The sequence below is a fragment of the Mustela putorius genome, unplaced genomic scaffold (genome assembly GCF_011764305.1).
Source record: "Mustela putorius furo isolate JIRA1106 unplaced genomic scaffold, ASM1176430v1.1 tig00003909_pilon_pilon_pilon, whole genome shotgun sequence".
Classification (NCBI taxonomy): Eukaryota; Metazoa; Chordata; class Mammalia; order Carnivora; family Mustelidae; genus Mustela; species Mustela putorius.
Genome location: NW_025422057.1, coordinates 41,932,655 through 41,960,203, shown reverse-complemented (window position 1 = coordinate 41,960,203; position 27,549 = coordinate 41,932,655). Strand labels below are relative to the sequence as shown.

General features: G+C 39.0%; 1 protein-coding gene across 2 annotated transcripts in view; it reads left to right on the top strand.

The window, feature by feature from the left end:
• Positions 1–22,451, top strand: part of BMPR1A (bone morphogenetic protein receptor type 1A) — a 140,051-nt gene extending 117,600 nt beyond the window's left edge. For both annotated transcript variants that reach the window (XM_045068972.1, XM_045068973.1), the window contains 8 exons: positions 1,358–1,454; positions 1,618–1,717; positions 9,767–9,911; positions 13,876–14,068; positions 15,776–16,073; positions 17,701–17,876; positions 19,090–19,220; positions 19,308–22,451. In XM_045068972.1, the coding sequence (XP_044924907.1) occupies positions 1,358–1,454; positions 1,618–1,717; positions 9,767–9,911; positions 13,876–14,068; positions 15,776–16,073; positions 17,701–17,876; positions 19,090–19,220; positions 19,308–19,433 (1,266 nt within the window). In that variant the 3' untranslated portion in view covers positions 19,434–22,451. The remainder of the gene's footprint in view (positions 1–1,357; positions 1,455–1,617; positions 1,718–9,766; positions 9,912–13,875; positions 14,069–15,775; positions 16,074–17,700; positions 17,877–19,089; positions 19,221–19,307) is intronic.
• Positions 22,452–27,549: the final 5,098 nt, after the last annotated feature.

Sequence of the window (27,549 nt, the reverse complement as noted above, 5' to 3'; positions counted from 1 at the left end):
GCCCTGGAGAGGACCTGCTGCTGTGTCCGGGAGAGCAGCTTCCAAGTACAGTGCTGATCTGTGCCCCTCTCCTGCTGTCTCGTCAGCAGCGCATTCGTTGCTTGGTGTCTGTCCTCTAGCAGTGCCACAGAAACCCTTTCTTGGTTTTTCTTGACGTTTTCTCTTCCGCAAGGCTCAGCTCATTTTGGTTGTTCGCCTTCCTGCAGCTGTTCTTGGAGCTTCGCAGCCCTTGTACCCATCGTCAGTTAAGTGCTCTTCATTCCATCCTTCGTGGAAGTGTCCTCGGGCGGGGATTATTTCAGAGTCACCTGTCTAACTTCTGAATTGTCTCTCTCTTCTCTTTTTACAAGTAAAAATTGTTTTAATGTTAAAAATTCAGTTAAAGTATAAAACTTGAGCTTTTGAAAGTTTCCAAATACTCTTGACCCACTTTCCCTGATAGAATCTCAAGTCATGGACTCCTGAAGTCTCTTTCTGGCCATCTGATACTTAAGAATAGTATGGTCAATTTCTGCTTCTATTGTTGCTACTTGTGTAATGACAAGTAATTCCTTTCTGTTACTATTTTGGTCCAGAATGGCAGTTTTCCCAGGCAGTGCTGAAATATCAGCATTCGAGTTAATAACTTGTCAAGTCAAACTTCACACATAATTGTTGGTGTCTGTTCTCATGACTACGGTGTTTTCCTGTGCTCATTTATTGACCTATTAGGGACACGTCTCATATTTGGTTGGTAGACTCTAAGAACCTCAGAAAAATGGCTTCTATATTTTGCCTTTGTCCTCACTGCGTCTGCTTCAACTTGCTTCTATGTGGGGTTCATTAGTCTCAGTGTAGTTGTTGGAAGCAGACTCTGTAGTATCTTCTACCGACTCAACCACTCTTCCTGATGTCTCTTTTCTTTAGACTGGGACACCCTCCACCTAAGTAGTTTTGGTACTGCTCTGAGATCCTGTGTACCCTACTAGTTCATCATTATGATAAAATGTCTTATCCATGTTTTTTAAGGAAAAGATACTGTGACTTACATTTTTACTGAAAACAAATGAAAAGGAATATATTAAGATAAGCCAAAGTTTTAGTGAAAAATACTTAATGAACTTTTGTTAGTAATTTATAGTTCATTGTTCCAACACACCATCCACATACATACGTTCTCTTTAGGAAAAATAATTTCACAATCTTCACTATTTCAGTACAGATTCTAAGTTTTCAGTAATCTTTTTTTACACATAAAATTTGGAGGTCCTATTCTTTCAGCTGAATTAGAAATTATACTTATGAATATTTAAAAAAACCTCATTATCAACCTTAAAATATCAAGCCATTTTTAATTTTATTATTACTCTTCCTCTAGGATTCACCAAAAGCCCAGCTACGCCGGACGATAGAATGTTGTCGGACCAATTTATGTAACCAGTATTTACAACCTACACTGCCCCCTGTTGTCATAGGTAGGTTAGCCAAAAAGGGTGTGATCATGGTTTTCAATAAAATATTTTCTCTGGTTTTTACAATAAGCAAGCTTTCTAGAATTTAACACTACAAATTATTTTTCCCCTTTAATATGTGATAGAAAGATAATATGTATACTTCATTGTTTACTTCCCTTGTCAGGTCCATTTTTTGATGGCAGCATTCGGTGGCTGGTTGTGCTCATTTCTATGGCTGTCTGCATAATTGCGATGATCATCTTCTCCAGCTGCTTTTGTTACAAGTAAGATAATTATTTTGATATGAAATATTTTGTTGAATATTAGATACGAGCAATTATTCTTTAAAAGCCAGTGCAGGGGCACCTGGGTGGCTCAGTGGGTTAAAGCCTCTGCCTTCGGCTCAGGTCATGGTCTCAGGGTCCTGGGATCGAGCCCCAGGTTGGGCTCTCTGCTCAGTGGGGAGCCTGTTTACCTTCCTCTCTCTCTGCCTGCCTCTCTGCCTGCTTGTGATCTCTGTCTGTCAAATAAATAAGTAAAATATTAAAAAAAATAAAAGCCAGTGCAAAGAAATTACTGACCTTTGAATATAATTCAGATGCCATTAGCTTATATTCTCTGGTTCTATCTCCTTTAGGTTATAAGCTCCTAACTAGAATATAATTTTCTTAAGGGAAAAGAGGACCTTACTACTAATCAGTTAGTTGAACCCAACTCTACTTCTTGCTTCGTTCATGAGTTCTTACGATTTTTCTTATTTTTAGAATACTGAATGTTGAAAATCTGTCCCAAAAAGCCAACTACATTATCATTCTTAAGTTATTTGTGCCTTCAGAATTGTTTGTGTTTAGTCATGATTTCCCGAAAGAGAAGAGTAATAACAGGAGGGGATAAACTTCAGTAATAAAGCATTTTTTACTGGTATATGGATAGACCGAGAGATCAGTAGAACGGGTTACTAGACCCATAAACAGACCCAAGAATATAAAGAAATTTAGTATATGGTAAAGGGAACATTTCAGACCACTGGGGAAAAGTTGGATAATTCTATAAATGGATTTGTAGTAGGTAGCTGCATGGAAAAAGATAAAGTTTTTTTTTTAAAGATGAAGTTTAAGATGCAGTTTAATCAGTTACCTACATTGGAATAAATTTTACCCAGATTAGAGCTAGATATATGTAAAATGAAGTGATTAAAGCACTGGAACAAACCATGGAATAATTTTTTAAAAATGATCTCAGAATGTGGAAGCCCTTTCTGAGTCTGACACAAGACTGAAAAGCAAAAAAAAAAAAAAAAAACACCCCAAGGAAAACAAAACCTTAAAATTTAAAAAAAAAAAAATTGTGTCAACGACATAAAAATAAAACTTTACTATGTGGCAGAAACCACCATAAACAGAATACAGTGAAAAATATTGACATCTCATGTTACAGAGAGCTAATTTCTCAAACATGGAGAGCTTTTATAAATCAAAAAGAAAAAAACCTTAGCAGTTCAGTGGGTAAATGAATTATTAACCTAAAAGGAAATACTTATAGCTCTTAAAAGCAAAATAAAAAGATGATTCAAGGGGCGCCTGGGTGGGTCAGTGGGTTAAAGCCTCTGCCTTCAGCTTAGGTCATGATCCTGGGGGTCCTGGAATTGAGCCCCACATTGGGCTCTCTGCTCAGCAGGGAGCCTGCTTCCCCCACTCTCTGCCTCCCTCTCTGCCTTCTTGTGATCTCTCTATGTGAAATAAATAAATAAAATCTTTTTTAAAAAATGACTCAAGAATACTCAGAATATGAAAAATATAAAGTCATACTGAGATACTGTTTTTCACGTTATACTGGCAAAAATCTTAAAGAGACAGGTTGAGCATACTTACTGTTGCTGCCTCCAGCAAAAAAACGCAAGCAGTAAAGAGTTTTTAATTTCTTTGTCCAAGTAGGTTGAGGAGAACAAGAGAAAACAGCAAAAAACTTTGGAACTTGTGAAGCTTTTGGATGAGTAGTAAATGACTTTGCAGATCTAAAAAATCAGACACCTAGGCTAGAATTTTAAGAAAGTAGCAACCAGTTTATATCCTAGAATTCTCCAAGAAGCTCAAGAATTGGCAGTACCTGTTATCTCTGGAAGTAAAGTTGAGAGTGGCAGTAAAACCAAGAGGATTGCTTGAAAATTTATTTTTAGAAAGTCAGATGCTCTGTGTGTTATGTAATACTGCATTAAGAAATCACTTCCAAACACAGTGGCTTAAAACAGCAATTATTATCTCTCACTGTGGGTCAGAAACTCAGGGGTGACTGTCTGGGTGTCAGGATTTTTCATAATGTCCAGCCAGACGTCAGCAGAGGTTGTGCTCGCCCGAAGGCTTTGCCTGGAGCTGGTAGATCACTTTCCAAAATAAAGGTAGCTCCCTTCTCAGGCTCACAAATTGGTGGGAAGCTTTAGTTTCTCTGATCTTGAACCTCTCTACAGAGCTGCTTAAGTTTCCTTGCAGTATGAAGCCTGGCTTTTTCCTTCTAGCGTGACCCAAGAGATCAAGGTGGAAACTGCAAATCTATATACAATCTAAACTCAAAAGTTTCACCATCATGGAGCGCCTGGGTGGCTCAGTTGCTAAGTGACTGCCTTCGACTCAGGTCGTGATCCCAGGGTGCTGGGATCGAGCCCTGCATTGTGCTGCCTGCTCAGCAGGAAGCCTGCTTCTCCCTCTCTCACTCTCCCCGCTTGTGTTCCCTCTCCCGCTGTGTCTCTCTCTGTCAGATAAATTTAAAAATCTTAAAAAAAAAAAAAAAAAGTTACACCATCACTTCTGCCACATTCTGTTGGTCACACAGGTCAGGTCAGTCCTACTGTGTTATGGAAGAGAACTAAACAAGGACATGCTTACTGGGAGTTAAGGGTTGTTGTGGGCCATCTTCGATGGCAAGTACAACAGATGTTGAGATTCATGACTCCTGTTCTGAGCATCACTTCCCCACCACCTTCCTAACAGAAAGCTAGAAAGTATATTCCCTGGAAAGAACAAAGATAATATTCTTAGCGGTGGCCCCCATTATTGAGGGTGAGGTATTACAGTAAAAATATGGTGATAAAGTGAACATTTACATACTGATTGGTGGGTGCCTCAACTATGCCAGAATGCTGTCAGCCAGGCTTATTCAAATGACAGATGGGAAGAATCTTCTTGGGGAAATCCATCCAGCCCAAGAGAAGAGACCTAAACCTGCTGACCTCAGTGGGCCCAATGAAACGGCCCAGGCAGTTATCTTACAGTGAAGCCTATAATCAGTAAGCCCCGTTCACATACTAATAGCTGCCAATCAGGCAGTGAAACACACTAATCCCCGAAAACCAGGAGACAAATAAAGTGAGCCTTATGATTGCCTACCTTATTGCCCAGAGAGAATTTCTACCTATAGGACACGGGAGAAACCCAGGTGTAGTCCAGGAGGTTCTGACTCCAGGAGATGTAGCTGAGTCTGGAGTATGAATAGCAGTTATGGTTCTTAGGACAGAGTACTGGAAAGGAGAGTGCTTAACAAGGAAAGAACTCTGGATATCTGCACAGGGTTCCTATCAAATATTCAGTGAATCTTGAGCAGCACGCACAAGTGAGGAAACTACGCACAGCTGGGGTTTTGCTTGATAAGACTGAAGAAAACATTGTTGGATGCTCACATAATTCTGGGAATAGTGTCTGTTCCCACCAGCTGTGAGACTTGAAAACTTAATAATTCACAGGACTTTGTTTAGAGTACTCATAGGGGTCTTGGTTCAGTATTGGAAATAATTAGCCCTAGAAGAAACATGACACTGGTCCCACCTCAGAAGGCTTGTCCTGTTTCAAAATAGCTGCATCCTAGAACATAGTTCAAGAATATTTAAAGGAATACAAAAGTACTCAGCACCCAACAAGGTAAAATTCACAATGTCTGTATCCATTCAGCAATCACCAGGCATGCAAAAATACAACCAATACAACCAATAATGAAAAATCAAAAACAGCAAGGTAGAATCGATCTAGGTTTTAGAATTAGTAGATGGGGGCATTAAAATAGTTATTACAACTGTATTTTATATGTTCAAAAAGTAAATAGAGACATAGAAGACCCAAATCAAACTTCAGGAAATGAAATAATGTGCTGAGATGAACTGTACACTGGATAAGATTAATGGCAGATTAGCTACTGTAGAAGAAAATAGGATCAGGCATGAAGACACTAAACAAATGGAATGCCTGGGTGGCTCAGTTGTTAAGCATTTGCTTTTGGCTCAGGTCATGATCCCAGGGTGCTGGGATCAAGCCCCGCATCAGGCTCCCTGCTCAGTGGGGAGCCTGCTTCTTCCTCTCACTCTGCTGCTCCCCCTACTTGTGCTCTCTCTCTCTGTCAAATAAATAAAATCTTTTTTAAAAGAAGAAACTAAACTATTAAAAAATGAATTAAGCACCAGTGAGTTGTGGGACTTCAAGCAGCCGTGTGTGTGTGTGTGTGTGTGTGTGTGTGTGTGTGTTGAATAGTGCAGGGGTTAGGGGCACTGACCCCTGTGCAGTCAAAAAGATATTATTTGGCAGAAAGACAACAAGCAGAGGGAGAAGAAGCAGATTTCCCGCTGAGCAGATTTCCCAGGACCCTGAGATCGTGACCTGAGCTGAAGGCAGAGGCTTAACCAACCGAGCTACCCATGCACCTCTTTCCTTGAGCACTTTAAAGATGCTGCTGCTCTGCTTTATGCATTGTTTCCCCTGAAAAGTCACCACCCATTCTTACCTTTCTTCTTCTATACCTAATCTACCCTTTTCCTCTGGCTGCATCTAAGATTTTTTTTTTTATTACTGGTTTTGGGCAATTCGATAATGATGTACCTTGGTGTAGGTTTCTTTGAGTTTCTTGTACTTTGGCTCTATGGGTTTACAGTTCTAATTAAATCTGAAAAAAAAAAAATCTTGGTCATTTTTCTTAAAATATTTCGCTCTCTCTTTTTTTAAGAATACAGCATATACTACACACCAGATAAAAAATATGTGATAATCAGGTATTTGTTTTATTGGTAAGGCTTTCAGTCAACAGCAGGCTATTATTAGTTGCATTTTGGGGGAGTCCGTTATGCACAGATTTTTTAAAAAATAGATGAGAGTAGATCTTGGATAAAATTAAAAACAAAGTTCTAGGGCACCTGGGTGGCTCAGTGAGTTAAAGACTCTGCCTTTAGCTCGGGTCATGATCCCAGGGTTCTGGGATCAAGTCCCATATCGGGCTCTCTGCTCAGCAGGGAGCCTGCTTCCCTTCCTCTCTCTCTGCCTGCCTCTGCTTACTTGTGATCTCTGTCAAATAAATAAGTAAAATCTTATAAAAAAAAAAAAAAACAAAGTTCTAGAAGTTTATAAAGGTGTAGGTGAGTGTGGGAAGGATGGGCTGTCCTATAATGGTTGGGGTTTGTAACTGGTATAACCTTCAAAGAGGAGGTCAGTAGAGCATTCCATCAAAATTCCAAATTCAGTCTAACTTCTAGTAGTTTGCATACAGGTATGCCAGAAACTTTTTTCATTTTAGCCTTATGTAAAACTAGAAACAACGTAAATGTTCCTGGTGAAGAAATGGTTAACTGCAGTACAAGGGACTACTGTTCCACCAGGAAAGGAAAAGGAGGCCCTTTATGTACTGCTTTGGACTGAACACCCGGAGAGGTTGCAAAGTGAAAAAGCAAGATGCAGGACAGTATTTACGGTACACTACCATTTCGGGGCGGGGGGGCAAGAAAAATGGGAGGTGAACAGCAATGTATGTATTTTTACCTAAATAGACATAAATGCTCCTCAGAATATTAACGAAGAAATTGTGGAAATAGTTCCAGTTCCAGGTTTTTTCCAGTTCCTCACTGATGGCACAGGGAAGGGCAGGAGGAAGATTGTTCATTGCGTGTACTTTTGTGCCTTTTAAATTTTAAACCATTTGAGTCAATTACCCATGTAAGATTTTAAAAATAAAGTTGAAAAATGGCTACGTTTATTCGGCTATCCAGAGAGAAAACAAATCTGACTTGACGCTTTCTATAATTTCCATTCTTTACTGTAAGTGCCAAATGGGTTAAAGGACTAAATGAGAGAATCAGAATTTAAACACCCTTAAAACGTGCTATGATGTCAGGGCTGAGAAGATGGTCTTAAGGCATAAAAGCATGTATTTAAAAGAGAGGAAAAATCACCACTGTAAGTGGAATGACAGGATACTAACAGACTGAGAAAAGACTCTTGTAGCATAATTATCAGATTTGGCATCCAGATTACATAAGGAATTCCTAATGAATCATTGAGAAAAAGAGAGAAAACATCCCTGTTGAATAGCAAGAATAGGTACTTCATAGAATAGGCAAAAACTATGATGAGCAGTTCACAGGAAAAAAATGAACTGTAGGAAAAAATATGAACAGTCTAAAAATATGCCAGTTCTAGGTTTGCCCTAGAATATGGGGAAATGTACAATGTGATATATTTTATAATATATTAAAAACAATATTATATGTAGTATAATATATAGCATAGTGTATAATATACATAATAGTAATAGTATAGTATATACTATATGTTCTATATATGTTCTGCATATAGTATATACTATAATAGTATAATATATGTTATATATTTCTATAATTATATCAATGCACTTACAATATAAAATATATAAAATATAGTATTATAAAATATAAAATATTTTATGGCATAATATCATTACTATACTTTATAAATTATTCCACTTTGGAGAGCAGTTTAGTGATATCACTAAAATTGAAAGTATGTCTACTTTTGAGGGGCATCTGGATGGCTCATTTGGTTAAGTGACTGCCTTCGGCTTGGGTCATGATCTCAGGGTGCTGGGATCAAGTCCTGCTTAGCAGGGAGCCTGCTTCTTCCTCTTCCACTCTCCCTGCTTGTGCTCTCTCTGTCAAATAAATAAATAAAATCTTTAAAAAAAAAGTATGTGTAACTTCAAGAAATTCTTACACTCTTGCTCAAGAGACTGGCACAAAAATAATTTTTTGTTGTTACAAATAGTAACAACTATTTGTATTAGCAAACTTTCGGAATTAACAAATATGGCCATCAGGGTAAATTTCTAACAAGAACCCAAGGCACCATTTAAATCATTTCTCTGGCAGAATAGTAATGATGGAGACCATGGCTCCCAGACCCAGTCTGGGTTTGGATCCCAGCCTCATCACCTGGTGGTGTCTGACTTGGGACAGATGATGAACCTCTGGGCCATGGTTTTCTCACCTGTAAAACAGGAGCAACAGTATTCACCTCTTAGTTTTGTAAAGATGAAGTAAGTCCTAGAACAAGGCCTGACACACTCAGCATCAATAAACATGAGCCCCTGTTTTTAAACATGTATCGATACGGTTAAGTATATAAGGAAGTTTGTGTGTGTGTGTGTGTGTGTGTGTGTGTGTGTGTGTGTTTTAGAAGGATATCAAGTAAATACAGCATATGCCATTCGAGTCCATTTGTATCCAGAGAAACAGTGTTGTTTATAAATATGTACATCGGTGGTAGATAAATAGGAAGAGGACGTAACAACCTTTCAGGATGGTGTTTGTTTCTCAAAAGTAAAGGAAGGAAATGGAATTAATCAGGGAAGTGGCAGGAGCTTCAAATATTTCTAATGTTTATTTCTTTAAAATAAATATAATGTTAATATTTATTCAGTTTAAATGGTCTACACGTGGGTGGCAGTTAAATCTCTACTTTCCTGTATGTTTGAAATATTTCATAATCTGAAATTGTAAGAAGAGAATCTTCAAAACTGTCAGAATGAGTTCAGAGAACTTATTTGATTTCTTTGCATAAATTCTTTTTCCCTTCTTTAAAATGGAACTATATTCATTGTTCATTTTGACACAACAAAATTCAAAATACTGACAAATTCAAATCAAAATGCTCATGTAAAGGAGAAGGTGAGTAGTCCAGGATCCCTGGAAATAACTGTTATTTAGAACTTGTTCTGTATCTCTTCTGATCTTTTTAGACATATGTAGATATATATAATTTTTAAAAATTATATGGCTAGGATCACACTCTGCATGCTGTTTATTAATGTTTTTTTTTTCCACTAGCCAGTGTACTGTAGACATCTTTCCATTTTAGCGTGTACATAGAACTCTACCTCATAAACTCCATTCTTGGACTTGACTTTAACAGAAGAGATATTATCCTGTAAGACTAACTTGGATGTGATCCTATCTGAAGAAAGGATAATGGTATTGACAGCCTCAAGATTTTTCTCACCCTAGAATTTTGTAATTTTGGAATTTTAATGTAGGTTATTTTCTGCTTTTTTAAAAGACATTATTGCAAGAGCATCTCAAGCAGACGTCGTTATAATCGTGATTTGGAACAAGATGAAGCATTTATTCCAGTTGGAGAATCATTAAAAGACCTTATTGACCAGTCACAGAGTTCTGGTAGTGGATCTGGGCTACCTTTATTGGTAAGATAAAATGTCATATGAACATGAATGGTTTATTGGTACAGAATGTATCCTTATATGAGGGTAGGCAGTGTCATTGTTACAGATTAGGGAACGTTACTTAACACATTTTTTCCTTCCTCCTTATTTAAAAAGATGGCTGTAGTCATGCAAGAAGAATCAGTTAAAAATAAGAACTATGAAACAAGAAAAATAGAATAGGCCGGAAGATAGAGCCACAAGCAGTTAGGAGAGAAAATGTGATCATGCAGTGGTGTATAAGTGCTAGCGTTAGCTTGCGAGTTTTGCTTTGAACAGCCAACATGAAGAGGGGTCAGGTATAAATTCCTTGCACCTAAGATTAAACTCATTGGTTGAGAGAAGTATAACTATTTCAAATTAATAAATGCTAGATATCAGACATATTTTTAATTGTTTAATTGCATTTGTTTAAAGTAAATAGACTGTTCTCTAATTTTTAAATTTATTGAATTAAATAATTCTTTGATTGAATTAGAAAAGTAAAAGTAAAACTGTCTTCATGAGGAGACAACATGATTATCTACAAAGAAAAATTTCAAGGATGTTACCATGAAGCTACAACAACCCCCAAGTGAGTTTATCAGGGTGACAGACCATAAAGTCACTCTACAGAAATCATTGAATTTAGTTATACTGGCAATGAGCAGTTAGGAATTAAAATATTAAAAGCAGTATCATTTTAAAATAGCTTCAAAAAAATAAAATATTTTAGAATAAGCTTAACAAAATTTATGTAAGACCTCTGCACTGAAAATTAGAAAACGTTGCCAAAAGAAATTAACAGAGCCCTAAATAAGGGGAGATGTATATCCTGTTTGTGAGTCAGTAGACTCAGTGTTAAAATTTCAGTTGTTGTAAGTTGACCTACAGTTTTCATTCAATCCGGAGCAAACATTTGTAGAAATTGATAAACTAATCTAACATTTATGTGGAAATGCAAAGGACCTGGAAGAGCCAAAACAAAAGAAGAAAGAGGATTCACTACCTGATTTCTGGACCTACTGTAAAGCTACAGTAATCAGTTTAGTGTGGTCCTTGAGGATAAGGATAAATGCATGTGTCAGTGGAAGAGAATGTCCATAGAAATGGACACACATGTCACTTGAGAGAATGAAGTGTAGAAATGGACACAAAATACCACTTGATTGGGGTGGCAGAGTAATTCAGTGGGGAGAAGACAGTCTGTTCCACATGTTATGCAGGGAAGATTGAGCATCCATTTCCCAAAAAGTGTATCACGACCTGTATCTCCAGATATGAAATTACCTTGAAATGGGCCATAGACTTAAATGTAAAATGTAAAGTTAAAGTGTAAAAACCTTTAAAAGAAAATGTTTTAGAAAATCATTGTGACCTTGGGTTAACCAAAGGTTTCTTAGGACACAAAAGACATGAATCATTTTTTAAGATGATAAATTAGGCTTTCTCAAAATTTGAAATTTTTCCTATTCAAAAGACACTTAAAGGAAAAAAATAAGTCACAAACTGGCAACACAGATCTGAAAGAGTTTGTGTTCGTCTACAATTCAGTAATAAGACAACCCAATTTTTAAAAATGGACAGAAGATTTGAACAGATACTTCCCAAAATAAGAGAAAGGAATGGCAGATAAGCACATGAAAAGGCAGGAAAAAGCAAATTAACATCAAAGCAAGACACTGCACATCCACTAGTGTGACTAAGACTGAGAATATTATGTGCGGAAAAGAATATAGATCAGCTGGTGATGCAACATGGGGGCTTAAGTGGGTAGGAGAAGAATCAATGAAACAAGATGGGATTGGGAGGGAGACAAACCATAAGTGACTCTTAATCTCACAAAACAAACTGAGGGTTGCTGGGGGGAGGGGGGTTGGGAGAAGGGGGGTGGTTTATGGACATTGGGGAGGGTATGTGCTTTGGTGAGTGCTGTGAAGTGTGTAAACCTGGCGATTCACAGACCTGTACCCCTGGGGATAAAAATTTTAATAATTAATTAATTAATTAATTAATTTAAAAAAAGAATATAGATCAGCTAGAAATCTCATATATTGCTGATTGAAATGAAAACATTTCAGGCACTTTGGGAAGCTGATTGACAGTTGACTAAAAGGTGAAGCGCATATAATGTGTGTGTGTGTGTGTGTGTGTGTGTGTATATATATGAAAATAAATTACCATGAAGCAGTTCTTCCACGAAGTATTTACAGAGGAGATCTGCACTCATCCAGTGGAACATTCCTCATCAATAAAAAACTACTGATACAGGCAACAACAGTACAGATGAATTTTGAAGTGTTTTATGCTAAGCAAAAAAAGCTAGGCGCAAAAGACTACATATTGTATGTTTTCATTTATGTGATATTCTAGAAAAGATAAAAAATTGTAGGGAAAGAAAACAGATCAGTGATGCCACGGCCTGGGGGTGGATGGGGAGGGGATTGACTTAAAGAGGCAAGAAGGAAATTTATTGGGTGATGGAAACCTTCTGTATCTTAATTGTGGTGTTGGTGGTTACATGACTGTGTACACTTATCTAAACGCAATTGTCAAAAAGAGTGGATTTTGTTATATGTAACTTATACCTCAATAATCCTTTCTTTAAAAGTTACAGAAGGATTCAGAAATAAGTGATACATAAAGTCAGTCAGTTTAGGTATGCACAAAAGCTAGTTCATTTTAACTGCATTTCCAACCTGGACCTTGGGGTTCTTTTTAATTTAGAATGGCTGCTATTGGTTCTGAAAATGAAAAGTAGCAATTAATGTGTGTCTCTGAGTCAACAAAAATTAATGAAAGCGCTTACTACATTTCGGTGTTCCCCTAAACAAGTCCCTATATTCTGTGAGTAGGAAGGAATAGAATTCAAACAATATATAAATAATAATAAAATTATAATTGTGATAAGTGCAGCAGCTGAAAGATATATGTGTGCTATGAAGGTGTTCCACAGAGAAACAACCCTCTTTTTTTTTTTTTTTTTTAATTTTTTATGAGAAACAACCCTCTTAAGTAACGGAAACTGCACATGCCAAAAGACCCTGAGACAGGAATATGCACGAGTGAATTGTAAAAGCTGAAATAAGGTGAATAAGAAGGGTGAGGGCAGGTCATGATAGCAAACGATGAGGCTGGAGAGTCAGGTAGGGGCCAGATCATGGATGGTCTTAATGACTTGAGTGGAAATTTTTTTTTTTTTTAAAGATTTTATTTATTTGACAGACAGAGATCACAAGCAGGCTTCCTGCTGAGCAGAGAGCCCAACACAGGACTCAATCCCAGGACCCTGGGATCACGACCCAAGCCGAAGGCAGAGGCTTTAACCCACTGAGTCACCCAGGCACCCTTGAGTGGAAGATTTTTAACTATCATTTAGATCTTGCTGCATAGTAAAGCACTCCTAAGTTTAGTGGCTTGAAGCAACAAACATTTATTATTTCTCATGATTCTGTGGGTCTGCTGGGCAGTTCCTTTTCTGGCCCTGCTCAGCTAGAGTTAGATGGTATAGTTCACGGACATGGCCGGTGGCTCCCAGGGTTTCATTCACCCGTCACAGAGTTCTCCAGAACAGCAAGGAAGGGCAGGCCCCAGAGCACAAACACTTTTCAGGTTTCCACTTGAATCACATTTGCTGTCGTTCCATTGGCAAAAACAAATCCTGTGTCCACGCCCAGAGTCTGCAGAGGAGACTACCCAAGGGTGTGTGGACTGAGACTGGGAGTGGAAGTATGTCAGCCATTTCTGCAAACAGTCTGTCACGTTGACTAACCCGTTAATGTGCGATTTCACAATATATTTTATGTTGTTTCATCTTCTTTTAAATCCTTTATAAATTCTACCGTTGGGGTGTTTTGGTTGTACATCCCGTCCTTTTTGATGGGACAGGCCATGGGCCACACTTTCTCGGTCTCAGCAGGTTCTTTTCATCAAGAACGGCACAAACATTTTGCTTTTCTCTGTGAAGGTTCAGCGAACTATTGCCAAACAGATTCAGATGGTTCGGCAAGTTGGTAAAGGCCGGTACGGAGAAGTGTGGATGGGCAAATGGCGTGGTGAAAAGGTGGCAGTCAAAGTGTTTTTTACCACCGAAGAAGCTAGCTGGTTTCGAGAAACGGAAATCTATCAGACTGTGCTGATGCGCCATGAAAACATACTTGGTGGGTACATGTTTGGTTTTGGCCGATCCCATATTCCAACAGGGTTAGTGGGGTGCAGTGGAAGCCTGCCACACAGGCTGTGAAAACATACATGAATTCCATTATGTGCATCTGGCTCAAGGAAACCCAAGAGAATACACAGTTTAAATACAAAACAATCCTGCATGCCCACCAACGGTTTGGTTTACTCTCCAGCTAGGAAAACAATAGGGAGTTTCAAATTGGAAGTAGTACTACTTTATTGGACTTACTCCTAGAGTAACACAGCCCAAGTTTTTTAAAGGTAATTTAAGCAATTTTCTAATGTAACTTTAACTATACATGCATTTTGCCTTTTATAAACTGAATGCCCTTCCCCACTTTCTTTATAAAACAGAAAAATAATTAGGTATGATCTGATCAGTAGAGTACAGAAACTCCTCTAGCTTCCCTGACTTTTCAGCTGCTGTTTCCCTACCCTTTAATTTAGAGAGTGCATAGCACATTGCCACAAGTATTCCAGACACTTAACTGTTAGTTTCCTAAGGGCTGTCACAACAAATTACAACAAACTGGGTGGCTTAAAACAACAGAAATTTATTTTCCCGGAGTTATGGAAGCCAGTAGTTTTTTTGTTTGTTTGTTTGTTTTAATATTTTATTTATCCGACAGACAGGGATCACAAGTAGGCAGAGCGGCAGGCAGAGAGAGAGAGGAGGAAGCAGGCTCCCTGCTGAGCAGAGAGCCCGATGCGATGCGGGGCTCGATCCCAGGACCCTGAGATCATGACCTGAGCCAAAGGCAGCGGCTTAACCCACTGAGCCACCCAGGCGCCCCCGGAAGCCAGTAGTTTAAAAGGAGGGTGTCAGCAGGGCCATGCTCTCTGAAGGCTCTAGGAGAGGCCCCTTCCTTATCTCCTCCCCCCAGCTTCTAGTGACTGCAAGCAACTTTGGGCACTTCTTGGCTTGGAGATAACACTCTTACTCTCTGTTGTCCCATGGCCCTTACCCCTTTATGTCCACATTCCCCTTTTGTAAGGATATAGGTCATTGAATCAGGACCCACCCTAATCTAGTATTGACTTCCTCTGAACTTGGTTCTATCTACAAAGACCCTACTCCAAAGAAGGTCACATATACGGGTACCAAGTGAACATTAATTGGCATGGTATGGGAGGAACGCATTATTCAACCCAGCAATTACTGACCTTCTTCTGAAGGGAAAAGGGACAAGAAAAGAAAGAACGGAGGCCAGTATCATGGCCCTGCTTATCAGTGAGCCAGATAGAAATGCAGATGTGCTGAGGCTTGATGGGCAAATGGCACCTGGCTTAGGAACAAACTTGTGGTTGAACATTTTAACTCTCTTTAATGTGTTCACTTTTCAGTTTGAAATTGAAAGTTTTTCCACCTTCCATTGTGCTTAGAGAATCATGGAGATGGACAGCATTTCCCCAGGCTATTTTCTGATACATGATTTTTTTCTTAGACATATGATTGTCATTTTCATGATTATCATTAAGATTATTTCAAATATACTGCAGAAATGTAGAGTTGTCTGTGTAAATGGCAGGAAAGAATGGTACACATTCAAGAGATATTGTTAGGCAAATTAAATTTTTATTATCTATACAAGATACCAAAGTTATTTTCAGTATCCTGAATTAGCATTCAATATTCTTCTTGCCCATCTCTGGTAACTAACCCTTTAAATCCATTAATTGAACAGGTTTCATAGCAGCAGACATTAAAGGTACAGGTTCCTGGACTCAGCTCTATTTGATTACTGATTACCATGAAAATGGATCCCTCTATGATTTCCTGAAATGTGCCACACTAGACACCAGAGCCCTGCTCAAGCTGGCTTATTCGGCTGCCTGTGGTCTGTGCCATCTCCACACAGAAATTTATGGCACCCAAGGAAAGCCTGCAATAGCTCATCGAGACCTAAAAAGCAAAAACATCCTCATTAAGAGAAATGGAAGTTGCTGTATCGCTGACCTGGGCCTTGCTGTCAAATTCAACAGGTAAGCGGTTCTTTGCCTACTGTTTTGAAATTGTTGGACTCTCCAAAAGATATTTGCCTATTTGGATTCAGGATAGTGGAATTCCAAACATGGTTTTGGACTTATCTGGTTATAAAAATAAATAGTTGGGATTTTTTGTCTTGGTATTTGTTTTTCTGTTTTTTAGGGTTTTTGTGTTTTGTTTTGTTTTTTACAAAAATTGCATCCTACTCTACATAATTCTTGATTTCCTGCTTTTTATTGTCTTAGACATCATTCTATTGTAATTTATGTAGATTTGCTTCATTCTTTGAAACAGTGTTGATGCAATTTTCCATTATGTGGATCTTCTGTGACCCAACTGATGGGCATTAAAGTTGTCTCTATTATTTGAAAAATGCCTTAATACACGTTGTATTTTACCTATATGTAATATCCTTGACTGCTTGTGTAAGTATTTGTTCGTGGTGGATTCCTAGAGAAGGGGCTACACAGAGTATGTGCCTGTTAAAGTCCAGTATAATTGCAAGCTCTCCCTTAAGGAAGCGTTCGTGAGTTTACACTCCCATAAACAGAGATAGAAGTATGCGTTTCTCCATCACCACTTGAAATTGTTGATATTTTTTATATAGAATTATCAAATTTTTAGGAAACCATTGAAGCTTTTATAATACTTTTAAAACTCCAAGGATACAGCAGCCATGAAATGAATTTCAGAATTCATTTCAGGTTATAAAATAAAAGTACTTCGCTAGCTGTTACACTGTTCTGGTCCTGTTGTTCTTTATTGTTGTGGTCCTCATTAGCTCAAATACTCATCAGGTATTGTTTAAGAAAATCTAAAATACATTACATTAATCTTGGCTTCAAAGTAGTTTCCAGAACCTGCCAGAATTGGGGGCCTAAGTAACAAAGCATTTATGTCTTCCAACTCTAAAATTTAGTCCAAAAATTGAAAAACTAGTAAACGCCATTTATTACTGATTGTCAACATGATTATGTAAACATTACTGGCAACAGAACTAAGTTGGTTGGACCCAAAAAGAAAATGTAATCCTGTGTCACAAAGGCAGAGTTTATCATATGAGAAGAGTAAAGGCAGTGATTCCTCTCAATTTAGTTTTACATTTGCTTGTTCTGGGACATAATTATCTACTGTGCTTTCTTCTTTTCAGTACCGTCTTTTTTCTTAAGAGGCACTAAACATGTCTGGTGACAGAACTTGAACTGATATGAGGTGTTTACTGTCTTTATCCAGGATAATATGAATATTCATCCTTAGCTTTTCACTGCAAACAGTAATGATTCTGATTAGGTGCTGTCCCGGACCCTGCTCTGGGGTGTTGTGTAATCTGTAACATATATTAAAGAGTATATTACTTTTCTAAAATCTGGGAAATGCTAAATTTTAAGATCTTATCTGGTCCCAGAGAATTCGGTTAAGGGAATGTTGAGATATAAAATTGGTAAGTAGGTAGGTAGGTAGATTTTTTTTTAATTTAATTTTTTTATATATTTATGTGGTGTGTGTGTGTGTGTGTGTGTGTGTACACATGGGAGGAAGAATCTGACTTACAAAATGAGACAAAAATACAAGATAAACTGTTCTGTTCCTGGCCCTCAACCTGAACACTGTCTTCTCTTTCAGCGACACAAATGAAGTTGACGTACCCTTGAATACCAGGGTGGGTACCAAACGCTACATGGCTCCGGAAGTGCTAGATGAGAGCTTGAATAAAAACCATTTCCAGCCCTACATAATGGCCGACATCTATAGCTTTGGCCTGATTATTTGGGAAATGGCTCGTCGTTGTATCACAGGAGGTAAGAATTCAGGTAGTGGGTTGTATCCTCATTATTCACAGCTCCATTTATATGACCTAGATGTCACATATGTCAGGGATCCCCAAGGCCACTCCCAGGTTCTGTGATTTCACTACAAGGACATACAGGTCTCAGCATATCATTGTCCTCACAGCTAAGATTTATTACAGTGCGAGGATACAGATACAATCACCCAAGGGAAATGGTGCATGGAGCAAAGTTCAGAGGAAATCAGGTACAAGCTTCCAGAAGTCCTCTCCCAGTGGAGTCACAACAGGATGTGCTTCAGTCCTCCAGGAGTGAGTTATGACATGTGAAATATTGTCATCCAGGAAAGTTCATTAGAGACCTAGTAACCAAAGATATTTTTGGAGGCTGGTCACGTGGGCACCCTCCACCTAGCATGTACCAGAATTCCAGACCCCTAGAAGGAGAGCAGGTGTTCAGCATAAGCCATATTGTTTGTACAGATAGTCTAGGCACAACAGTGAGTGACCCTTATCATTTAGGGAAAGTATTATAGGAGTGTGTAGGTAAGTGCCCAGCAAGTTCCCAGATACCGGCCCAGTGCCAACCCTGCAAGCAGGCCTTTTCAAAGAATAGCACTCTCCAGCCTGCTGTGTTACCTCTTTTCTGCATATCATGTTGTCTTTCTACTGCAGAACGAAGTAAGGCAAAATAAAAAACAAAAACCACATTCATTAGTAAGAACAATTATGTATATAAGTAATCAAATTAAAAATTGAAGGGGCACCTGGGTGGCTCAGTCAGGTAAGTGACTGACTCTTGGTTTCAGCTCAGGTCATGAGCTGGTTGGGAGATTAGACCCCACATCTGGCTCCATGCTGAGCATGGAGCTTAAGATTCTCCCTCTCCCTCTGCCCCTCCCTGGCTTGCTTGCTCTCTTGTGTATGCGCGCATGCAAAATAAATAAATAAATAATTGATGGTAAACGAGCACTTCACCTTACTTTCCCCAAGGGATATAGGTAGGTCCACAGGTATGATGGGGACCGTGATGGAGGTAGAGGAAATAGGCACAGAAAAAAGAGAAGAAAACACATTTACTATTAAAAGTGAATCATTTGCTCTATAGTTCTCTTCTTTATTTAGGAATCCATTTTAACTCTCATAGTTCAGTAAGTGGTGCGGAGTAGCTTGATACATTTTGTCCAGCCATTTTTGTGCCCACTGTGCTTTCTCACTCCCTGCAGGGATAGTAGAAGAGTACCAGTTGCCATATTACAATATGGTGCCCAATGATCCATCATACGAAGATATGCGTGAGGTTGTGTGTGTCAAACGTTTGCGGCCAATTGTGTCCAATCGGTGGAACAGTGATGAAGTAAGTGGAGCTCCATCCCCTGGGGAAGTGATTGGTAAGTGTTGTCAAAGATCTTTATGTGCTCACTGCATTCTCTTTGCTTTTCAGTGTCTACGAGCAGTTCTGAAGCTCATGTCAGAATGCTGGGCCCACAATCCAGCCTCCAGACTTACAGCTCTGAGAATCAAGAAGACCCTTGCCAAGATGGTTGAATCCCAAGATGTAAAGATTTGACAGCGAAACAAGCATGAGGAGAAATTCTAGATTGCAAGAACTGTTTTCACCCGAGGAACGGGTGGAATTAGAGTAGAATAAGGATGCTAACTTGGTTCTCAGACTCTTTCCTCACTACACCTTCACAGGCTGCTAATATTAAACCTTTCAGTACTCTGTAGAATAACAAGCTGGGAACTTCTAAACACTTCGTTCTTTATATATGGACAGCTTTATTTTAAAATTGTGGTTTTTGATGCCTTTTTTTTTTTATTGGGTTTTTATGAACTGCATCAAGGCTTCGATCCTGATTATTAATGTCTCCAGTTAAACTCTGGGTACTGAATTTCCTGTTCATAAAATGGTGCTTTCTGTGAAAGCCTTAAGAAGATAAATGAATTCAGCAGAGATGGAGAAGTACACATTTTTGCCTTCTACCTGAGGAAAATTAATCTGTTTGTGTTCTGCCTTTGTAAACAGCCTATGGATTATGATCTGTTCGGGGTACTACTTAGTTTATGATAGTTTGTCATGCTTTGATATTGTTGGTGTGTGTATGCGCACACATGCACACACCAGGATTCCTCTGCTGCCGTTTGAATTAGAAGAAAATAATTTGTGAATGCACAGGAAGATGTTGGTGGCTGTTGGTTTTGTGCTTTAAAAAATGCATTATCTGACCAAGATTCTCCAATCACATAAAAGCCATTTATTTACCTTGCAAGTGAGCTAGCTTCTCTGCCAACTTGATGTTTTACCATAAAGGCCAAAAGAAGTTTGAAGTGTCTGTAAGTTTGGACTGTTTTCCTTTCATTGCCATCTTTTTCTTCCTTCCTTCCTTCCTCTCTTCTCCCCTCTCCTCTCCCCCCACCTCCCTTCCTCCCTTCCTTCTCTTTCTTTTTCTTTTTGGTAATTCTTTCTTTTGTCATGAAAAGCATCTTATCCAAAGTTGGAACTTCCGATGCCATGAACCTTCTAAAGAAAACACTTCTTATTGAAGTGAATTACTAATTACTGCATTTGATAGCAATGTAAGTGCCTATAATCGTGTTCTATATTCTTTATTCTCAGTAACTTTTAAAAGGGAAGTTATTTATATTTTGTGTGTAATATGCTTTATTTGCAAAACACCTTCTTTACAACCCATATTTTATATATGTACACACATTGATACTGTAGAACCGGCTCTCATGTGTACCTCATATCCCATTCTTAAGGGAAGAAAATGAAAAGATCATCAGAAAAAAATGTTATAAAGTATAAGTACTTACAGATTGTCAGAATTAATGCATTCAGAGGAGTATATCAAATCTGGGCTCAGGCATATACTTTCATTAGATGTCATCATCTCAATTTTTCTTTATGAAAGGATCCTCCAGTTAGAAGTTTCTATATCAGAGCTGATATGAACTTATCAACAGCTGTTTGGGGCATTTAAATCATTTGAAATTTTTGGTTTTATGATTTCTGTTCCATAACTTGTGAAGACAATGAAGAGTCAGGCAAAAAAGTTCAGTATCTATTCATTACCTGTATTTATACCATATAGCTGTTATTCAATAAAATGCTACATATTTTATGGATGCCATGTTATCCCAAGGAATAATTCTGATTTACTTAAACTTACACTTCTCCAATGCCTTCTAAATATTGTCTTATCCTGAGCGAAGAACTCATAGGTGCATAAAGTGAAGCAGTTTTCTTTGAATGTAACATAAAATAAATGTGATTATATCACAACATAGTTAAAAATCTTTAAAGGGGAGGAATCAGAGTGTGTACCATCCATTACCAAAAGCCTGACTGGCATTTAAGGATGAAACTCTTAACGGTATTTACAAATCAAACTTCACAGTTTTGAAATCTGCTTTCATGGTCTTTGACTAAGTTTAGTAATTTTCATCTAACATAATTAAAGTTTGATGTGTTGAGGAAAATAAGTAAATGTAGATATTGGTAGTACCCAATAACATGTTCTTTCAGAATTTCCTCCCTTATATTGAGAGAGAGTCTAATCCATGTTGCCTTGTGATTTAAGAACACTTCTGAGCTCTGATCTTAATCTAAGGTTTATCTTGCTTTATTTTTTATTGGCCAAATTATAAGTCCTGAACATTATTTGTCAACTTAATAGCAAAGAACATATGTAAAGAAAGGCAAACTCTGTTCTTAGAAATGTTGAAGTAGTATGTGGAAGCAATTACATATGCTCTTCTTGAGTTCAGAGCAAAAATGTAATACAACTTTTAAAAAGAATCCTGTATCTCTTAAACTGGCTCAAGATCAAATTTGATAATAACTTATTCCAGGCAAGATTTTATAAATTAAATCACTTGTGTTTCTTCTCATACATGTTGTTTGGCTATATTGCAAACATCTAAAATAATCTCAACAGAAATACTAATAGATTTTTTATAAAAAAAAAAAAAAGATTGTTGCAGCTCTTACACTGTTTAAAGGGGTACTATTTATTTGCGTGGGTCAGGTGTCAAAATAGGGTGGCAGTTCATTCATCATCTTGCCTCAGTGCTATTATGAGAGTCACTGTGAAAACTGCAAAGAACCGACATGTTCAGGAAGACCGAATTAAATCTCGGGCAGCAGCATACAAAGCCACATGGAATGATCATCCCATAAGGAAAGTATGTGAATACTGCTTTGCAAAGGATTAAATATTGTAATTTTAGCTCGTGCTCTGTACTATGCTTCCAGTGGAATTATTTAAGCCCTTTTAGTGACCATTGTCCTTGCCCATTTAAAAACTAAAATGTAGTATATATTGTATAAAATGAAAATATCATTATAGCTTAATTAGGGAAGTTGTACATAGACATTGAAAGAACGGTTAAAAACAGTTTTATTATGCAATTGTAAAACACCAAAAATACAGATTCATCTTTGATATGTAACACACTAAATGTATTTTGTACAGCATCTGGTTTAAAAGGTGCCTTATTAAGTTTACCATTAATTGCTTTGTTCTATATATAGATTACATCCAATGTATCATTTTTAAGTAAATAACCTTATTTTAGTATACTTTAGTGATGTGTTTTGTGATACTCGGACTGTATTGTGTATCAGAAGTCACATGTCTGGGGAGATTTTATAACAGATAAGCTCGTAGACATACATTCATCCCTGAGATGTGCATTTCAGCTATCAGAAATCAAGTGTGGAACACATGGCAGGTAAGTGACGGCATACTCTTTCCTTTGTGTAGATAGAGCAGTTAAAAACCTATTAGAGTGAAGAGTCATTTCCCTTTTAAAAAAAAAATTAATTCTAGGGACGCCTGGGTGGCTCAGTTGGTTGAGCAGCTGCCTTCGGCTCGGGTCATGATCCCAGCGTCCTGGGATCGAGTCCCACATCGGGCTCCTTGCCCTGCAGGGAGCCTGCCTCTCCCTCTGACTCTGCCTGCCACTCTGCCTGTGCTCTCTCTCTCTCTGACAAATAAATAAATAAAATCTTTAAAAAAAAAAAAAAAAAAAATTAATTCTAAAAATACATACTCATTGCAGAAATTTTGGAAAACGCAGGAAAGATTAAAGAAGTGACTAAAAACCTTCACAATTCTATTGCCAAATATACTCCTATTTACATTTGAATGTTTCTAGGTTTTTTTTCTGGGGCTTTTTTTTTTTTTTACAAGATTTTAGATCATAGTATGTCTTTAATATCCATTGAAAAATGTAACTTTAGGGGCGCCTGGGTGGCTCAGTGGGTTAAAGCCTCGGCCTTCGGCTCAGGTCATGATCTCAGGGTCCTGGGATCAAGCCCCGCATCGGGCTCTCTGCTCAGCAGGGAGCCTGCTTCCTCCTCTCTCTCTGCCTGCCTCTCTGCCTACTTGTGATCTCTCTCTGTCAAATAAATAAAATCTTTTTAAAAAAAATGTAACTTTAGGGGCGCCTGGGTGGCTCAATTGGTTGAGCGACTGCCTTTGGCTTAGGTCATGAACCTGGGGTCCCGGAATCGAGTCTTGCATTGGACTCCCTGCCCGGCGGGGAGTCTGCTTCTCCTGCTGACCTCTCTCCTTTCATGCTCTCTCTTTCTCTCACAAATAAATAAATAAAATCTTAAAAAAAAAAAAATGTAACTTTCAAAAATTAACTACATAATATTCTACCAAGTAGATGGAATAATTTTTTAATAATTCCCTGTTGAATAATTGGGTTATTTCCATTGTTTTAAAATATATATAATGAATGTATTAAACATCCTTGTACATACATCTTTTAACACATAAATTTATTCTCTTAAATTACATTCCTAAAAGTGGGACTAGTGGATATGAACTTGGACTATTTAAGATGAAAAACAGTCTAAGGTTCTTGGTAAGTGTGGCCATATTACTGCCCGGAGGGTTTTCCGGGCACATTCCTACTAGTCATGTCAAGAGAGTGTTCATCTCACGACTTGGGCAGGTCATGGCTTCCAGTTTCCTTTCTCTGCTAGCATAGCGCCTGGTTTCCTGTCCTGTAACTGGTTTCTGTTACCTGCAGTCACGGAGTCCATTTACCCTGCTTTACGGTGTTCCAGCTGCAGCAAGTGCTTTGTGAGAAGCTGAAGCTTCAGGTCTGAAAGGCAGCTTTCCCGCTGTTTCCCCACAGTGTGCTCTCCCTTCCTGCATGTAGTTTCACCACCTATCAGAGCTGTTTCCGACTGTGCGTAGATTCAGTCAGCAAACCTCGGGGTGCCTTAGGCAGCCGGACAAACTAAATCGTCTTAAAAATTTGGGACTCGTTGATGTCTCCCCCCAAAAAATGCATGTTCAGGGATAGCTTGTTAACAGCTTCTTCACAGGAACCCCTATTCAGTGTCCCCGTAAGATGGCTTCTTGAAACAAGCATGCACTCTCATGCAGCCTGGTAAAGAACTGGGATTTCCTGGGCCTGTCAAATTACTTGCTATAGCTTCCCTTCTATCCGTAAAAGGTTGACCCCAAACCTAGATCAACATATTCGTTTTCTTTCCCGGCATAATCTGTTACTGTCACTGATTAGTTGGAACAGTGATGATTTCCAAGGTTTCTTTAATATCAGTAGTAGTACTAATAGAGAAGACATTAAGAAATGAGGACAGTGTCTTTCCAGAATAATTCTTGTAGGTAATTTGAGGCAGATGCTAATACAGCCATTAAATCATCCACTTGGAGAACTGTTTCCCTGCTGCTAGTGCACGGACCTTTTCTGGCACCAGCCTTAGATGCGTGTTCCTACAAAGCCTTGCAACAGCCCTTGGAGCAGTACAGGCCTGGCCAGGAGGACATGGCACACTGAGGATGGCCAGTCGGCCATGGTGGGAGAGGCCACCTAGTGGCAGCGGCACCATCCTGGCTAAGGGGAGTTAAATACTGCAAGCTTAGGGCAAAAGCAGAAATAGGCAAGTCACCTGAAAGCTGGAAATCAGGAGGAGACGTAGAACTAGTTCTTGAGTGCCAAGGTACATATGCAAAACACGTCCACTGGAAGCAGCGGCTACGGCTGAAAGATTCGTCCGTAGTTGCCCTTGGAGGTGGGAGACCGTGATTCTCGTTTTTAGATGGAATAGTGTGGCCTACCTGTTACTCCTCTGAACTGTATCTTCTTGGCCTTTGTCCCCTTACTTTTACTCTGAGTGTTTCATGTATGCTCAGAACAAAGTTCAAGTTGATTCTAGATGTCCTAGTGCTTCTTCCTCCCTCCACCTCATTTCTCATCATAAATTTTCCACAGGGAACCGGAAACATTACCATTATCTGAAAGTCAAAAGTCAGTATAAAATGCTCATGTTGGAAATATTTTCACGCTGGAGGAAGGAAGAACTAGGGCCTTTGTTGTTGAGAGGGGAGCCGTCTGTTGAGAGGGGAGCAGATGCTGAGGGTGAGGACGCGGGGCTGCCCCTCTGTTCTCTATCGCTCCGCTGCAGGACTCAAAGCCAAACAAAGGCTGAAAAGACATTCAAAAGACGGAACTAAAAGGCTGTGGCAAAAGCAAACAACACTGCATTGGGAGGCATTTCAATCACTTAGAAATCCAGACTTACTGATTCTGTCTTCACTCTTGGAGAGCACTGGCTGGAGGTCAAATCTAACGAAGGATATGTCCAGGCTCCCTGCTGCCAGTAAGAGGTCTGACGTGTGTCTGATTCAGTCCTTTGCCATGTAACTTATTTTTTTCATTCAAGAAACAGAATTTTTGAGGTGCCTGGGTGGTGCAGTCGGTTGAGCATCCGACTCTTGGGTTCAGCGCAGGTTGTGAGATCGAGCCCACCCATGTCGGGCTCAGTGCTCAGCATAGTCTGCTTCAGACTCTCTCTCTCCCGCCCCCACCCCCAGGTGCAAGGGCACTCTCTCATCTTAAAAACAAAAGGAAAATTTCCTTTTCTTTTTGATGTTTTGAAGTTTTAAATTTGCCATGTGTAGATACATTCTTTGTGTCGGTACCGATGGGGTGCTCTTAACCTTTCCTTGGACCTGGGAGCTTCCACTATTTCTTTATTTCCTCCCTTCCCTTCTTTTACTTTACCCTTTCTAGAACTCCTGTTAGACAAATATTGGGTCCCCTGGATGTTTCTTCCATATTCCTTAGCATGTCTGTCATGTGATCCATCTTACTTTCTGCTTTTCAGCCCATTTACTAAGTTTATTTCAACCACATTTTATTTTTTACTTGGAAATAATTTCAAAATTCCAGAAAAGTTGTGAAGAGCACATAGAATGCCATTTACACTTCACCCAGATTCATCAACTTTATATTTTGCCACAACAGCCTTGTGTGTGTGTGTGTGTGTACAAGAATTACAACGCTCAGTGTTGGAACGTTTGCACACACACAACTTCTTCTGAATTACTTGGATAATATAGCTCGTGCCTCTTCAGGTATTTCAGGGATATTCTCTTATAAAACCAGTTATGTACGATTTTCAAAATCGGGAAAGTTGATGTTGATATCACAACAATAATCAGCAATACCATACTCTGCAGACCGTTGCCAGCTCTAATTAAGTCCTTGAGAGCATATTTCCCGGGTCCATAGTCTGTCAGGGATCTCGCATTGCATTGAGTTCTCATGTCTTATTCTTCCATCTGAAACAGTTCTCCTACATTTTCTAGAGTACAAGGCTGGAGTTTCTGTGGACATATCTGTGCCCTTCTCAGGGCATCCCACTGGGAGGCCATGGCATGCATCCCATTATTGATGATGTCATTGTTAATCCCTTGTTCTAGGTGGTTTTCCCTTTGTAATTACTATGTTTTGAAGATAGTTTTAGATTGTGTTCTTGTCATTGGTAATTTTTATGTGAATCAGTGGTTACAAAGTTGTGATTTTCTACTTGTGTTATTATCTCTACATTTATTAATTGGCATTCTGTAAGGGGAGGTCTGTCTTCTCCTGTTTTTTGTTTTGTTTTGTTTTGTTGTAAGTTTTTATTTAAGAGCGAGAGAGAACACAAGCAGGGGGAGCATCAGGCAGAGGGAGAGGGAGAAGCAGGCTCCCCACTGAGCAGGGAGCCCGTACAGGGCTTCCTACTTTTTGGCAACAGAAGATATTCTCAGATTATCTGATACTTTCCCCACCCCAGCCATAGAGTCAACCATTTCCCCAAGGCTCTTGATTCCCTCAGGAGAACGGTGTTTAGAGACTGGGATCTGAGTGGCAAATAAGATTTCCAGTTTCCTGTGTCATTTCTAGAGACTTGTATAGTCCAAAATCTTCGGGGTTTTTTTCTTTTTTTTTTTAGTTTTGGATCTTCTTCTTCATGACACTAGTTTCCCACAAATATTTGGCATAGCTGCTTGTCTTTGTATTTGGTGAGCCCCTGCTCCCCTCAGTTCTGTGTCCTGTGGCTTCCTGTTTTTATCAAGAAGTGATGGGGAATAGTGGTTTGTTAGAGTGGAAAAATTAAGAAGTGTTCCTTTCTTCTTGCCTAGGACTTCGGCTCTCCTGCATCTCCCCCCCCCCCATGTATTTACCTCCCTCCCCACTCCCAGAGAGTTTTGTCATTATTAGACCAAGTTTGGGGGAGCATTCTTGACAGGATGGAGGACTCCTGCTCGGGCTAGAGCTGGGCTGGAGTCGTGGCTGTTTTCAAGACAAATGTGGGACACCTGCGGAGTGGCACCTGCATGAGGGAGGGCTTTCAGAAACATTTCTTA